This window comes from Lepisosteus platostomus, chromosome 9 (genome assembly GCF_059453375.1).
Source record: "Lepisosteus platostomus isolate fLepPlt1 chromosome 9, fLepPlt1.hap1, whole genome shotgun sequence".
NCBI lineage: Eukaryota > Metazoa > Chordata > Actinopteri > Semionotiformes > Lepisosteidae > Lepisosteus > Lepisosteus platostomus.
Window position 1 is genome coordinate 1,202,185 of NC_142619.1, and position 13,065 is coordinate 1,215,249.

A 13,065-nucleotide genomic window follows, 5' to 3' on the forward strand; every position below is an offset into this window, starting at 1 on the left:
AGAATCCAGATCAATCCTGCAGCAGTATGAACAGGGACAGTAGCAGGACTACAGAATCCAGATCAATCCTGCAGCAGTATGAACAGGAACAGAAGCAGAGCGGAATCCAGATCAATCCTGCAGCAGTATGAACAGGGACAGAAGCAGAGCAGAATCCAGATCAATCCTGCAGCATTATGAACAGGGACAGTAGCAGATCAGAATCCAGATCAATCCTGCAGCAGTATGAACAGGGACAGAAGCAGAGCAGAATCCAGATCAATCCTGCAGCAGTATGAACAGGGACAGAAGCAGATCAGAATCCAGATCAATCCTGCAGCAGTATGAACAGGGACAGTAGCAGGACTACAGAATCCAGATCAATCCTGCAGCAGTATGAACAGGGACAGTAGCAGGACTACAGAATCCAGATCAATCCTGCAGCAGTATGAACAGGAACAGAAGCAGAGCAGAATCCAGATCAATCCTGCAGCAGTATGAACAGGAACAGTAGCAGGACTACAGAATCCAGATCAATCCAAGCAGCAGTATAAACAGGGACAGTAGCAGGACTACAGAATCCAGATTGTTGTGTCCAACAAAGGAGATACGATCTGGGTGTGTGTGAAGCAGCCATTTCCTTTATTACGCGTGCACACTGGAGCCAAAGATGATGAAGCACTGACTCCACTCATTGATACAAAAGGAGGCTTTTTATACAAAATCACAAACAGAAAACCCACTCCCACAGGACAGTTCCAGGCCAACTCCATCCTGTATATGGTGTAGAGCCCAGCCCACTAGCCCTGGTGCGTGAGAAACTGTAAGAATTGGAAGACTGTTTTATGGTCCTTTTAATCATGATTTAATCAGACATTATGTGCTTCGGAATTTTTTGTTTATGGCTTCAGCAGATATCTAAGCGCTCTCAGTTCTGGTCGGGCTGCCTGAGGCTGGCTCTGCCCTTCATGTTCCTAGGCACATAGCCAGCTCAGTTGGTAAGTTGCAGTTTGTAATTTTCCATTACTCTAGCAGGATAGTTAGTAAAATTTGCAAACTTATGCAGCAAATGCAATCTGGCAAAAGAAGGGAAATAGATGTTTGATCGCTCATGATCAGTGTGGACAGGGGCAGTAGCAGTACAACAGCAGCAAGGCTAGAAACTACAACAGTAGCCGGGTAACACTAGTTTGTTTTTACACACAGCAGCTCCTCCTCTCCTCCCCTCGTTCTCCGAGCTACAACTTTCACATTCGCAGGAAGCTGTCCCACGCAGCTCTCGAGCAGACGTCTGCGGTCCTATTGTCTGTGATGTTGCTTGACATTCTGGTCCTGCCTGTGGGCGAGTCTCAGCCTGCGAGTGTCTGGTCCCGGCGCAGACCGGCTGCCTCCTCACAGCTTCACTGCAGTCACTCTGAAGACATGGAGTTCAGGGCCACGCTCACAGTGAGTACTTCTGCCACATCACAGACTCAACACTGCTGTATTAACACCTCTCTCTCTCAGTGCAGTGTTAATGTACTGGAGTGTCCAGTCAGTGTGTCTGTATTAACCCCTCTCTCTCAGTGCAGTGTTAATGTACCGGAGTGTCCAGTCAGTGTGTCTGTATTAACCCCTCTCTCTCTCTCAGTGCAGTGTTAATGTACTGGAGTGTCCAGTCAGTGTGTGTGTATGAACCCCTCTCTCTCTCAGTGCAGTGTTAATGTACTGGAGTGTCCAGTCAGTGTGTCTGTATTAACCCCTCTCTCTCTCAGTGCAGTGTTAATGTACTGGAGTGTCCAGTCAGTGTGTCTGTATTAACCCCTCTCTCTCTCAGTGCAGTGTTAATGTACTGGAGTGTCCAGTCAGTGTGTCTGTATTAACCCCTCTCTCTCTCAGTGCAGTGTTAATGTACTGGAGTGTCCAGTCAGTGTGTGTGTATTAACCCCTCTCTCTCCTCTTCAGAGCTGATTGTTAGCTGTGAGTTCATTGATCCCGGGAGCTCAACCCGCTGTGTCTTGAAAGAAGCCAGGGTATCACTTTGAACAGCTTGGCTTGTCCCAAAGTCACAGCAGCTCTGTGTGAAGAGTTGTCTTTTTTCTCTTCCTGGTTTTGAACTGTCTTCTGCGTTGTGTCCACCCGTGCTTCCCCTGGTCGTGCGTGACGTTATCCCTGATCTCATCCCCCGGCAGCTCTGCGTTCATGACACCAGCTGCTGCAGACAGCCTGTGTCTCTGTGTTTCAGACTGTGGCGCTCTGGGCTCTGCTGCAGTGGCTGGTTGAGTCTTCTGCTACGCAGACTTGTAGTGCACCCAGGGATACCTTTAAAAGACTTGTAAGTAGAATTTACATTCGAAAGTACATTAACTTACATGCCGAACACATCTTCTTCCCAGCCAAATATAGTAAGTTAGTACTGCTGAGGATAAGCAGTGTGGAATCAGGGGTCAGAGTCAGTGCTGCAGTGTTTCAGCAGTGTGGAATCAGGGGTCAGAGTCAGTGCTGCAGTGTTTCAGCAGTGGGGTGTGGAATCAGGGGTCAGAGTCAGTGCTGCAGTGTTTCAGCAGTGGGGTGTGGAATCAGGGGTCAGAGTTATGCTGCTCTCCTGTCCTGGTCCTGCTTCCCTGGGAGCATGCCTGTCTTTCCGCTGTGTCCCGTTGTGGAGCCTGCGTACCCCCTGTGTCGGCTCAGCGCTGAGGGCCCCGCTGTCCTGAGACCCGCCGAGCCCCAGGTCGCTCCTGTCCGCGGTCTCTCTGGGACAGGGGGGCTTCGGTTTCTACCCGACGTCGTCTGACCTCCCGCGCCCTGCTCTCCGACACCCGTGGGGGCAGGGGGGCAGTTTTTGGAGCTCCTTGAGCATCTCGGGGGTGATGGCGAGCTGCGGGGTGTGTGCGGGCACAGGGAGCCAAGGGGCTGGGCGGGAGGGGCAGGGGTCCCAGTGATGATGATGATGGTGGTGGCGTTCAGCTGGCTGTGTGCTCTGGGAGGATGTGACGATCCTGACCAGACAGGGGCGCAGCAGACCAGTCCGGAGGGGGATACTGGAGACTGTACTGGTGAGCAGGGGGGCTCCGGGGTTTGTGATCGCAGCTCTCGCACGGTGGAGGTGGAACGGCGTTGCTGCGGGTTACGGTGCCGTTCAGGTTTGGCTATGTCCTCGTTCAGGACGCAGTCCGGGGGGGTGTCGAAACTGGGGGCAGCGAAGAAGAGTGGAAGAAGAGCAGTTTCGCGATGACGTGTTAATATCGATGTGTCACAAGATCACTTCATCGGTCAGATACAGTGTCTTGCATGAGGAATGTGTCTTCTCTCAGACCCCAGCTCGCTCTCCAGGAGACACACACACAGGGAGAGAAGCTGGGGGTCAGAGTGCAGGGTCAGACGTTTATACAGCACCCCTGGAGCAGCTGGGGTGAAGGGCCTTGCTCAGGGGCCCAATGGAGTAGGATTCCTCTGCCGGCCACAGGATTCGAACAGGCAACCCTCCAGCCACAGGCTCTGCCCCCTCAGTCATGATCTGTGGGTATTGTATGAACTGTATACAATACCTGTCTCTGGTCCAGCCGTGGACAATATTAAACTTATCGCTTTCTTCCTGTCTTTAAGGAGTCCCTGCTACCAGGAGATTATCTCTTCAAGGTGCCCCGTGTGGAATGTGCCTCTGTTATCTCTGAGGTAGGTCCAGCCCTGACTCTGAATCACTGGTCACGCTGTTGACCCAGTCCAGCTGGATCTGCTCCGTCTCTCTCTCCCAGTATCAGACTGGTCACACTGTTGACCCAGTCCAGCTGGATCTGCTCCGTCTCTCTCTCCCAGTATCAGACTGGTCACACTGTTGACCCAGTCCAGCTGGATCTGCTCCTTCTCTCTCTCCCAGTATCAGACTGGTCACACTGTTGACCCAGTCCAGCTGGATCTGCTCTGTCTCTCTCTCCCAGTATCAGACTGGTCACACTGTTGACCCAGTCCAGCTGGATCTGCTCTGCCTCTCTCTCCCAGTATCAGACTGGTCACACTGTTGACCCAGTCCAGCTGGATCTGCTCCGTCTCCCTCTGCGTGACGTTGTTGACTGTTAGATCTGCTGTACCCTGTTATTGAACCACTGTTTTTCCCTCTTCCCAGTATGACAGGAATTACCTGGTGGTCAGTCTGGCTTTGCAGTGCCTCTTGAGAAGAGAGAAGCGCCGCTGGAACATCAGCATCGACACCCAGTGCGCTGCAGACAGCTGTCCCAGCAACCAAGTAGGTCTTGTTCTCTGTGACTTATGGATCCCTGTCTCCCCTTCACAGAGTCAACAGATCCCTCTCCTGAAGGACCCTGTTGTTCCCTGGTGATCAGGAACACCAGATGTGTGAATGACTGAGCAGTGACCCTGTGAGAGCAGGGTCTCTCCTGAAGGGCCCTGTTGTTTCCTGGTGATCAGGAACACCAGATGTGTGAATGACTGAGCAGTGACCCTGTGAGAGCAGGGTCTCTCCTGAAGGGCCCTGTTGTTCCCTGGTGATCAGGAACACCAGATGTGTGAATGACTGAGCAGTGACCCTGTGAGAGCAGGGTCTCTCCTGAAGGGCCCTGTTGTTCCCTGGTGATCAGGAACACCAGATGTGTGAATGACTGAGCAGTGACCCTATGAGAGCAGGGTCTCTCCTGAAGGGCCCTGTTGTTCCCTGGTGATCAGGAACACCAGATGTGTGAATGACTGAGCAGTGACCCTGTGAGAGCAGGGTCTCTCCTGAAGGGCCTTGTTGTTCCCTGGTGATCAGGAACACCAGATGTGTGAATGACTGAGCAGTGACCCTATGAGAGCAGGGTCTCTCCTGAAGGGCCCTGTTGTTCCCTGGTGATCAGGAACACCAGATGTGTGAATAACTGAGCAGTGACCCTGTGAGAGCAGGGTCTCTCCTGAAGGGCCCTGTTGTTTCCTGGTGATCAGGAACACCAGATGTGTGAATGACTGAAGGGCCCTGTTGTTCCCTGGTGATCAGGAACACCAGATGTGTGAATGACTGAGCAGTGACCCTGTGAGAGCAGGGTCTCTCCTGAAGGGCCTTGTTTCCCAGGAATCAGGGACACCAGATGTGTGAATGACTGAGCAGTGACCCTGTGAGAGCAGGGTCTCTCCTGAAGGGCCTTGTTTCCCAGGAATCAGGGACACCAGATGTGTGAATGACTGAGCAGTGACCCTGTGAGAGCAGGGTCTCTCCTGAAGGGCCTTGTTTCCCAGGAATCAGGGACACCAGATGTGTGAATGACTGAGCAGTGACCCTGTGAGAGCAGGGTCTCTCCTGAAGGGCCTTGTTTCCCAAGAATCAGGGACACCAGATGCAGGAATGACTGAGCACACACAATCCACGCGATAAACAGGATTAAAGAGGTTTTAAAAAATAATAATAAGGGCTGCATTAATCCTTCCCCCCATCCCTCCTCTCCATGTCTGTTTCATTGGCTATGGAGTTATTCCGAAATTCCTACCTGGACAGGGCTCAAACACAGAGGAGGAGTGGAGAAAACAGCCATAGAGCTGAGCCCAGTCACTGGCTCCCACCCCCCACAGCCCCCAAACCCAATGCCATCACCCCCCCGTTCGACAGAATCGCAGACCAAGAGGTGAGCTGGGAACACAGAACCCTTCCCCACCACACCTCTCTCTCCCCCTCACGACACTGAAAACCATGACAACTGTGGGAAAGACGTCTTTCTGCTTTTTTGTGACACACAAACACACACATACTAACACAATCACACACACAAACAGAAACACTCACACAATCATACACACTCACACACACAAACAGAAACACACACACTCTCTCACACACACACACACAAACACACACATACTAACACAATCAGACACACAAACAGAAACACTCACACAATCATACACACAAATAGAAACACTCACACACACAAACACACATACTAACACAATCACACACACAAACAGAAACACTCACAAAATCATACACACCCACACACACACTCTCTCACACACACACAAACATACTAACACAATCACACACACAAACAGAAACACTCACACAATCATACACACCCACACACACACAAACAGAAACACTCACACACACAAACAGAAACACTCACACACTCTCTCACACACGCACACACAATCACACACACAAACAGAAACACTCACACAATCATACACACCCACACACACAAACAGAAACACTCACACAATCATACACACCCACCCACCCACACACACTCACACTCTCACACACACACACACTCACACACACAGCGGTGGAGTGACTGTCTGTCCCTCTTTCTCTCCGATGAGGCCTGTCCCTCTCAGACTCGCTGTAGAGACATCCCTGCTGTGACCGAGGAGGCGCTGGCGTGTCTCGCGCCGCCCTTAGCCGTGAGTGACCGTCCCAGATCGGGATTCTCCTCTCCTTCTCTCCTCCCTCCTGACCCCTCGACCCTTCAGCGCCGTCTCTCCTCTCCTCTCCTCTCCCAGCTCCAGACGAACGACAGCCTCTGCCTGAACCTGCGCAGCGCTGTGAACATCTCTGTCTCGCAGTTCCGGGAAAAGTACATCATGGCCGTGCGGCACACTGGTGAGACTAGAGCACCTGGTGGGTCTGTAGCAGCAGGTTCACCGGCGCCGCGCGGCACACTGGTGAGACTCTAGAGCACCCGGTGGGTCTGTAGCGGCAGGTTCACCGGCGCCGTGCGGCACACTGGTGAGACTCTAGAGCACCTGGTGGGTCTGTAGCGGCAGGTTCACCGGCGCCGTGCAGCACACTGGTGAGACTAGAGCACCTGGTGGGTCTGTAGCAGCAGGTTCACCGGCGCCGTGCGGCACACTGGTGAGACTCTAGAGCACCTGGTGGGTCTGTAGCAGCAGGTTCACCGACGCCGTGCGGCACACTGGTGAGACTCTAGAGCACCTAGTCGGTCTGTAGCAGCAGGTTCACCGGCGCCGTGCGGCACACTGGTGAGACTAGAGCACCTGGTGGGTCTGTAGCAGCAGGTTCACCGGCGCCGTGCCGCACACTGGTGAGACTAGAGCACCTAGTCGGTCTGTAGCAGCAGGTTCACCGGCGCCGTGCGGCACACTGGTGAGACTAGAGCACCTGGTGGGTCTGTAGCAGCAGGTTCACCGGCGCCGTGCGGCACACTGGTGAGACTAGAGCACCTGGTGGGTCTGTAGCAGCAGGTTCACCGGCGCCGTGCGGCACACTGGTGAGACTAGAGCACCTGGTGGGTCTGTAGCGGCAGGTTCACCGGCGCCGTGCCGCACACTGGTGAGACTCTAGAGCACCTGGTGGGTCTGTAGCAGCAGGTTCACCGACGCCGTGCGGCACACTGGTGAGACTAGAGCACCTGGTGGGTCTATAGCAGCAGGTTCACCGGCGCCGTGCCGCACACTGGTGAGACTCTAGAGCACCTGGTGGGTCTGTAGCAGCAGGTTCACCGGCGCCGTGCCGCACACTGGTGAGACTAGAGCACCTAGTCGGTCTGTAGCAGCAGGTTCACCGGCGCCGTGCGGCACACTGGTGAGACTCTAGAGCACCTGGTGGGTCTGTAGCAGCAGGTTCACCGGCGCCGCGCGGCACACTGGTGAGACTAGAGCACCTGGTGGGTCTGTAGCAGCAGGTTCACCGGCGCCGTGCGGCACACTGGTGAGACTCTAGAGCACCTGGTGGGTCTGTAGCGGCAGGTTCACCGGCGCCGTGCGGCACACTGGTGAGACTCTAGAGCACCTGGTGGGTCTGTAGCAGCAGGTTCACCGGCGCCGTGCGGCACACTGGTGAGACTCTAGAGCACCTGGTGGGTCTGTAGCAGCAGGTTCACCGGCGCCGCGCCGCACACTGGTGAGACTCTAGAGCACCTAGTCGGTCTGTAGCAGCAGGTTCACCGGCGCCGTGCGGCACACTGGTGAGACTAGAGCACCTAGTCGGTCTGTAGCAGCAGGTTCACCGGCGCCGTGCCGCACACTGGTGAGACTCTAGAGCACCTGGTGGGTCTGTAGCGGCAGGTTCACCGGCGCCGCGCCGCACACTGGTGAGACTCTAGAGCACCTGGTGGGTCTGTAGCGGCAGGTTCACCGGCGCCGTGCGACACACTGGTGAGACTCTAGAGCACCTGGTGGGTCTGTAGCAGCAGGTTCACCGGCGCCGTGCCGCACACTGGTGAGACTCTAGAGCACCTGGTGGGTCTATAGCAGCAGGTTCACCGGCGCCGTGCCGCACACTGGTGAGACTCTAGAGCACCTGGTGGGTCTGTAGCAGCAGGTGCACCGGCGCCGCGCGGCACACTGGTGAGACTCTAGAGCACCTGGTGGGTCTGTAGCGGCAGGTTCACCGGCGCCGTGCGGCACACTGGTGAGACTCTAGAGCACCTGGTGGGTCTGCAGCAGCAGGTTCACCGGCGCCGTGCGGCACACTGGTGAGACTAGAGCACCTGGTGGGTCTGTAGCAGCAGGTAAACCGGTGCCGCGCGGCACACTGGTGAGACTCTAGAGCACCTGGTGGGTCTGAAGCAGATGAAATAGAGGCCACAGCTGTAGCTGTAGCAGCAGCAGCAGTTACACAGGCTGTAACAGTGGTAACAGAGGCTGGAGCAGCAGCAGCTGTAGCAGAGGTCTGATGGATGTCTGTGTGTCGTTACAGAGCTTCACTCTGACCTGGAAGCCTGTGGAGGTGAGTACTGTACATGACCTTTACTGCAAAGTCAGCAGAGCTCAGGATGCAGCTCTCAGAATATTATTCATCCGCGAGGGGTCAATCTTTCAGCTGTCAGATGGAGGGCAGTGAACTCAGAAAAGCAAGCTCCTGTAGTCCCACCAGAACAGCTCTTTCCCAGCGTCTGGACCTGACCACAGTAAATGAGTTGGAACAGAACCAGCACCAGTTTTGGCCGTGCAGTGGGCAGTGCCACAGGGAGAGGGCGGGGCGAGTGGGTGAGGGACGCCCTGCTCCTCCAATCAGCACTACAGCTCTCTGGGGGGGGAACCTACCGGACACGTCCACTGGCGCCGTGATGCCACCCAGAACACACACTCATTGCACAGATCTCAATCCTGCAGGGGTCAGTAACTCAGAGAGAAAGGCATGACGTTGTGGGGGTCAGCGCTGCTGCCTCGCTGAGGGCCCTGGGTTCGATTCCAGACCTGGGTGCTGTCTGTGTGGAGTTTGCATGTTCTTCCTGTGGTCACATGGGTTTCCTCCCACAGTCCAGAGACATGCTGGAGGGTTACTACTGGGCTTGTGGGAAAACTGGCCCTGGTGTGTGTGTGTGTGTGTGTGTGTGTGTGTGTGTGTGTGTGTGTGTGTGTGTGTGTGTGTGTGTGTGTGTGTGTGTGTGTGTGTGTGTGTTTGCCCTGTCTTGCGCCCAGTGCTTGCTGGGATAGACTCCAGCTCCCCAGTGACCCTGTACTGGAGACAGTGGTCAGGACCTGGATGTGCTCAGGAGAGTCCAGCCTCTTCGTGGCTCTTCTGTGACGCGTGTGCCCGTGTCGTTGCAGAACCGGGAGCCCCGAGGTCGACCCAGAGCTCCAACGACACCTTCGCCCAGACTCCCGCACCTGTCCAGTCCTCAGCGCCGGCCGCTGGTTCGAGGATCCCTTCCTCACGTACGTACTTCACCGTCCAGCACAGTGTGGGCAGGACAGGGGTCAGCAGGGGGCTCCTTTGACCCAGGACACACCACACAAAGAAACCGCCAGCACCTCGCTGGGGTAAAACCTGGAGCGGATCAGACTGCTGCGCACTGGGAGTCTGACTGACAGCACTGTCACACTTGGAGCGGATCAAACTGCTGCGCACTGGGAGTCTGACAGCACTGTCACACCTGGAGTGGATCAGACTGCTGCGCACTGGGAGTCTGACTGCACTGTCACACCTGGAGCGGATCAGACTGCTGCGCACTGGGAGTCTGACTGACTGCACTGTCACACCTGGAGCAGATCAGACTGCTGCGCACTGGTAGTCTGACTGACTGCACTGTCACACCTGGAGCGGATCAGACTGCTGCGCACTGGGAGTCTGACTTACTGCACTGTCACACCTGGAGTGGATCAGACTGCTGCGCACTGGGAGTCTGACTGACTGCACTGTCACACCTGGAGCGGATCAGACTGCTGCGCACTGGGAGTCTGACAACACTGTCACACCTGGAGCGGATCAGACTGCTGCGCACTGGGAGTCTGACTGCACTGTCACACCTGGAGCGGATCAGACTGCTGCGCACTGGGAGTCTGAGTGACTGCACTGTCACACCTGGAGCGGATCAGACTGCTGCGCACTGGGAGTCTGACAGCACTGTCACACCTGGAGTGGATCAGACTGCTGCGCACTGGGAGTCTGACTGACTGCACTGTCACACCTGGAGCGGATCAGACTGCTGCGCACTGGGAGTCTGACTGCACTGTCACACCTGGAGCGGATCAGACCGCTGCGCACTGGGAGTCTGACTGACAGCACTGTCACACCTGGAGCGGATCAGACCGCTGCGCACTGGGAGTCTGACAGCACTGTCACACCTGGAGCGGATCAGACCGCTATGCAATAGGAGTCTGACTGACTGCACTGTCACACCTGGAGCGGATCAGACCGCTGCGCACTGGGAGTCTGACAGCACTGTCACACCTGGAGCGGATCAGACCGCTATGCAATAGGAGTCTGACTGACTACACTGTAGATCAGACACCTTCTCTCTTCCTCCCCCCAGCCTGTGTCCTTCCTGCTCTCACGCGCCCCCCTCGTGTCCGGCTCTCTCCCCAGGTGTGGCAGAGCCCGCGAGAAACGCGCTGCTGGGCGTCCTGGTGGCCAGCGCACTGACGGCCATCGCGGCCGGCCGGTGTCTGTGAGCGCCTCCGGCCCGCGCAGGTAACAGGTGCGCTCCTCGGTCAGCGAACGAGGTGCTGTTCCGTTGAGATCGTGATCTTATCCAGAGCGACGGACACTGGCACCCAGCCGGGTGTTTTCCCAGAACCCCTCAGGGAGGGCTCCTTGCTCAAGGGTACAAACTCGGGGTCGCCTGGTTCCCACTGCACCATGGGAAATGTAGTCTTGACTTGAAAGAACATTCTGTGCAGCTGCCTAGGAAGTTGTGCACATACATGTGCTGCCCATACATGTATATTTACATGCTTACAGTGCTGTCTCCTGCCTTTTCTTGCAGAGAAGATCCAACATGCTCCTTCGCTGTGTTTCGAATCATCCTTAGCGCGCAGCGATGCCGGGATGAGGAAACGTCACGGATATCTAGGAAAACCGGATGGACCGGAATGCTTCCAGAGGGGGAGAAACAAGCAGGGTCAGAAGAAGAGGAAAGGGGGAGACCGGAGAGGGGTACCCGCAGGGCAGTCAGTGGGTCTCTGCTTCTGAACCTGCCTGGACCGTGAACTCCTCCAACAGCAGGTCCTGCGGCCGTCTGACAGAACTGCTTTCGGCTGTCCATTCCTGTCCAAGAGCAACACCGACACCAGGAGACTGCGAGTCAGGGTCAGAGTCAGGGTGGAGGAGAGGGGGTCTCTGTGAGAGAGTCAGGGTGGAGGAGAGGGGGTCTCTGTGAGAGAGTCAGGGTGGAGGAGAGGGGGTCTCTGTGAGAGAGTCAGGGTGGAGGAGAGGGGGTCTCTGTGAGAGAGTCAGGGTGGAGGAGAGGGGGTCTCTGTGAGAGAGTCAGGGTGGAGAGGGGGTCTCTGTGAGAGAGTCAGGGTGTAGAGGGGGTCTCTGTGAGAGAGTCAGGGTGTAGAGGGGGTCTCTGTGAGAGAGTCAGGGTGGAGGAGAGGGGGTCTCTGTGAGAGAGTCAGGGTGTAGAGGGGGTCTCTGTGAGAGAGTCAGGGTGTAGAGGGGGTCTCTGTGAGAGAGTCAGGGTGGAGGAGAGGGGGTCTCTGTGAGAGAGTCAGGGTGGAGGAGAGGGGGTCTCTGTGAGAGAGTCAGGGTGGAGGAGAGGGGGGTCTCTGTGAGAGAGTCAGGGTGTAGAGGGGGTCTCTGTGAGAGAGTCAGGGTGTAGAGGGGGTCTCTGTGAGAGAGTCAGGGTGGAGGAGAGGGGGTCTCTGTGAGAGAGTCAGGGTGGAGGAGAGGGGGTCTCTGTGAGGGAGTCAGGGTGTAGAGGGGGTCTCTGTGAGAGAGTCAGGGTGTAGAGGGGGTCTCTGTGAGAGAGTCAGGGTGTAGAGGGGGTGTCTGTGAGAGAGTCAGGGTGGAGGAGAGGGGGTCTCTGTGAGAGAGTCAGGGTGTAGAGGGGGTCTCTGTGAGAGAGTCAGGGTGGAGGAGAGGGGGTCTCTGTGAGAGAGTCAGGGTGGAGGAGAGGGGGTCTCTGTGAGAGAGTTTTAGATTTAGATTGATTAGTTTTCTCTGGTCACTGGACACTTCATAGAAAATATACCCAACAAAACCCAATAAACCGCTTGATAAATGTATATTATACCATCATACACTTCCTACTGTATAATAAACTGTATTTTCCTTATATTGTGGTTCAGAGTATTGTATTCCCTGCTCTAAGAAAGGTTCAGCTCTTAGCGCACGTTATTAAAATGAAAAAAGCTCTGGAGCTCCTGCAGCGAGCTCCACGGGGACACAGAGGGCCTCGGCGTCCGGGCTGGGCGCCAGATCGGACCGCGGTTTGAAACGAAGGCAGCCGATCACTCATCACTTCACGGTTAACAGAACAGGCACAGATGTTGACAGATGTTAACATCTGTGTTAACAGAACAGGCACAGATGTTAACACAGCGAGTGGATCGTCACGGTCAGGCCCTGCATTGCTCCCGACAGTGTGTCTCTGGCACAGATGTTAACACAGCGAGTGGATCGTCACGGTCAGGCCCTGCATTGCTCCCGACAGTGTGTCTCTGGCACAGATGTTAACACAGCGAGTGGATCGTCACAGTCAGGCCCTGCATTGCTCCCGACAGTGTGTCTCTGGCACAGATGTTGACACAGCGAGTGGATCGTCACGGTCAGGCCCTGCATTGCTCCCGACAGTGTGCCTCTGGCACAGATGTTGACACAGCGAGTGGATCGTCGCGGTCAGGCCCTGCACACCTGAGAAGGTGTTTTTTTTGTTGTTGGGCTGTCTGGTGCTCATACAAGTGACTCTCAGTCTCCACACAGGTAATGTGAACACC

At 55.6% G+C, this 13,065-nt stretch overlaps 1 protein-coding gene across 5 annotated transcripts; it reads left to right on the forward strand.

The window, feature by feature from the left end:
- The first annotated feature begins 226 nt into the window (after window positions 1-226).
- LOC148654283 (uncharacterized) lies at window positions 227-11,537 on the forward strand. 5 transcript variants are annotated; one of them, XM_088646381.1, is made up of 10 exons: window positions 227-977; window positions 1,186-1,425; window positions 2,204-2,293; window positions 3,565-3,633; window positions 4,082-4,201; window positions 6,265-6,544; window positions 8,603-8,632; window positions 9,457-9,564; window positions 10,715-10,826; window positions 11,115-11,536. In XM_088646381.1, exons 2-9 carry the CDS (start codon window positions 1,291-1,293, stop codon window positions 10,798-10,800), a joined length of 918 nt encoding a protein of 305 aa, XP_088502507.1. In that variant the 5' UTR covers window positions 227-977; window positions 1,186-1,290; the 3' UTR covers window positions 10,801-10,826; window positions 11,115-11,536. The 5 variants fall into 5 exon arrangements, with proteins under 5 accessions (XP_088502507.1, XP_088502508.1, XP_088502510.1 ...); XM_088646382.1 differs by having other exon boundaries at window positions 1,239-1,425; XM_088646384.1 differs by lacking the exon at window positions 227-977 and having other exon boundaries at window positions 1,028-1,425; window positions 6,265-6,345; window positions 6,445-6,544; window positions 11,115-11,534.
- The last annotated feature ends 1,528 nt before the right edge of the window (window positions 11,538-13,065 follow it).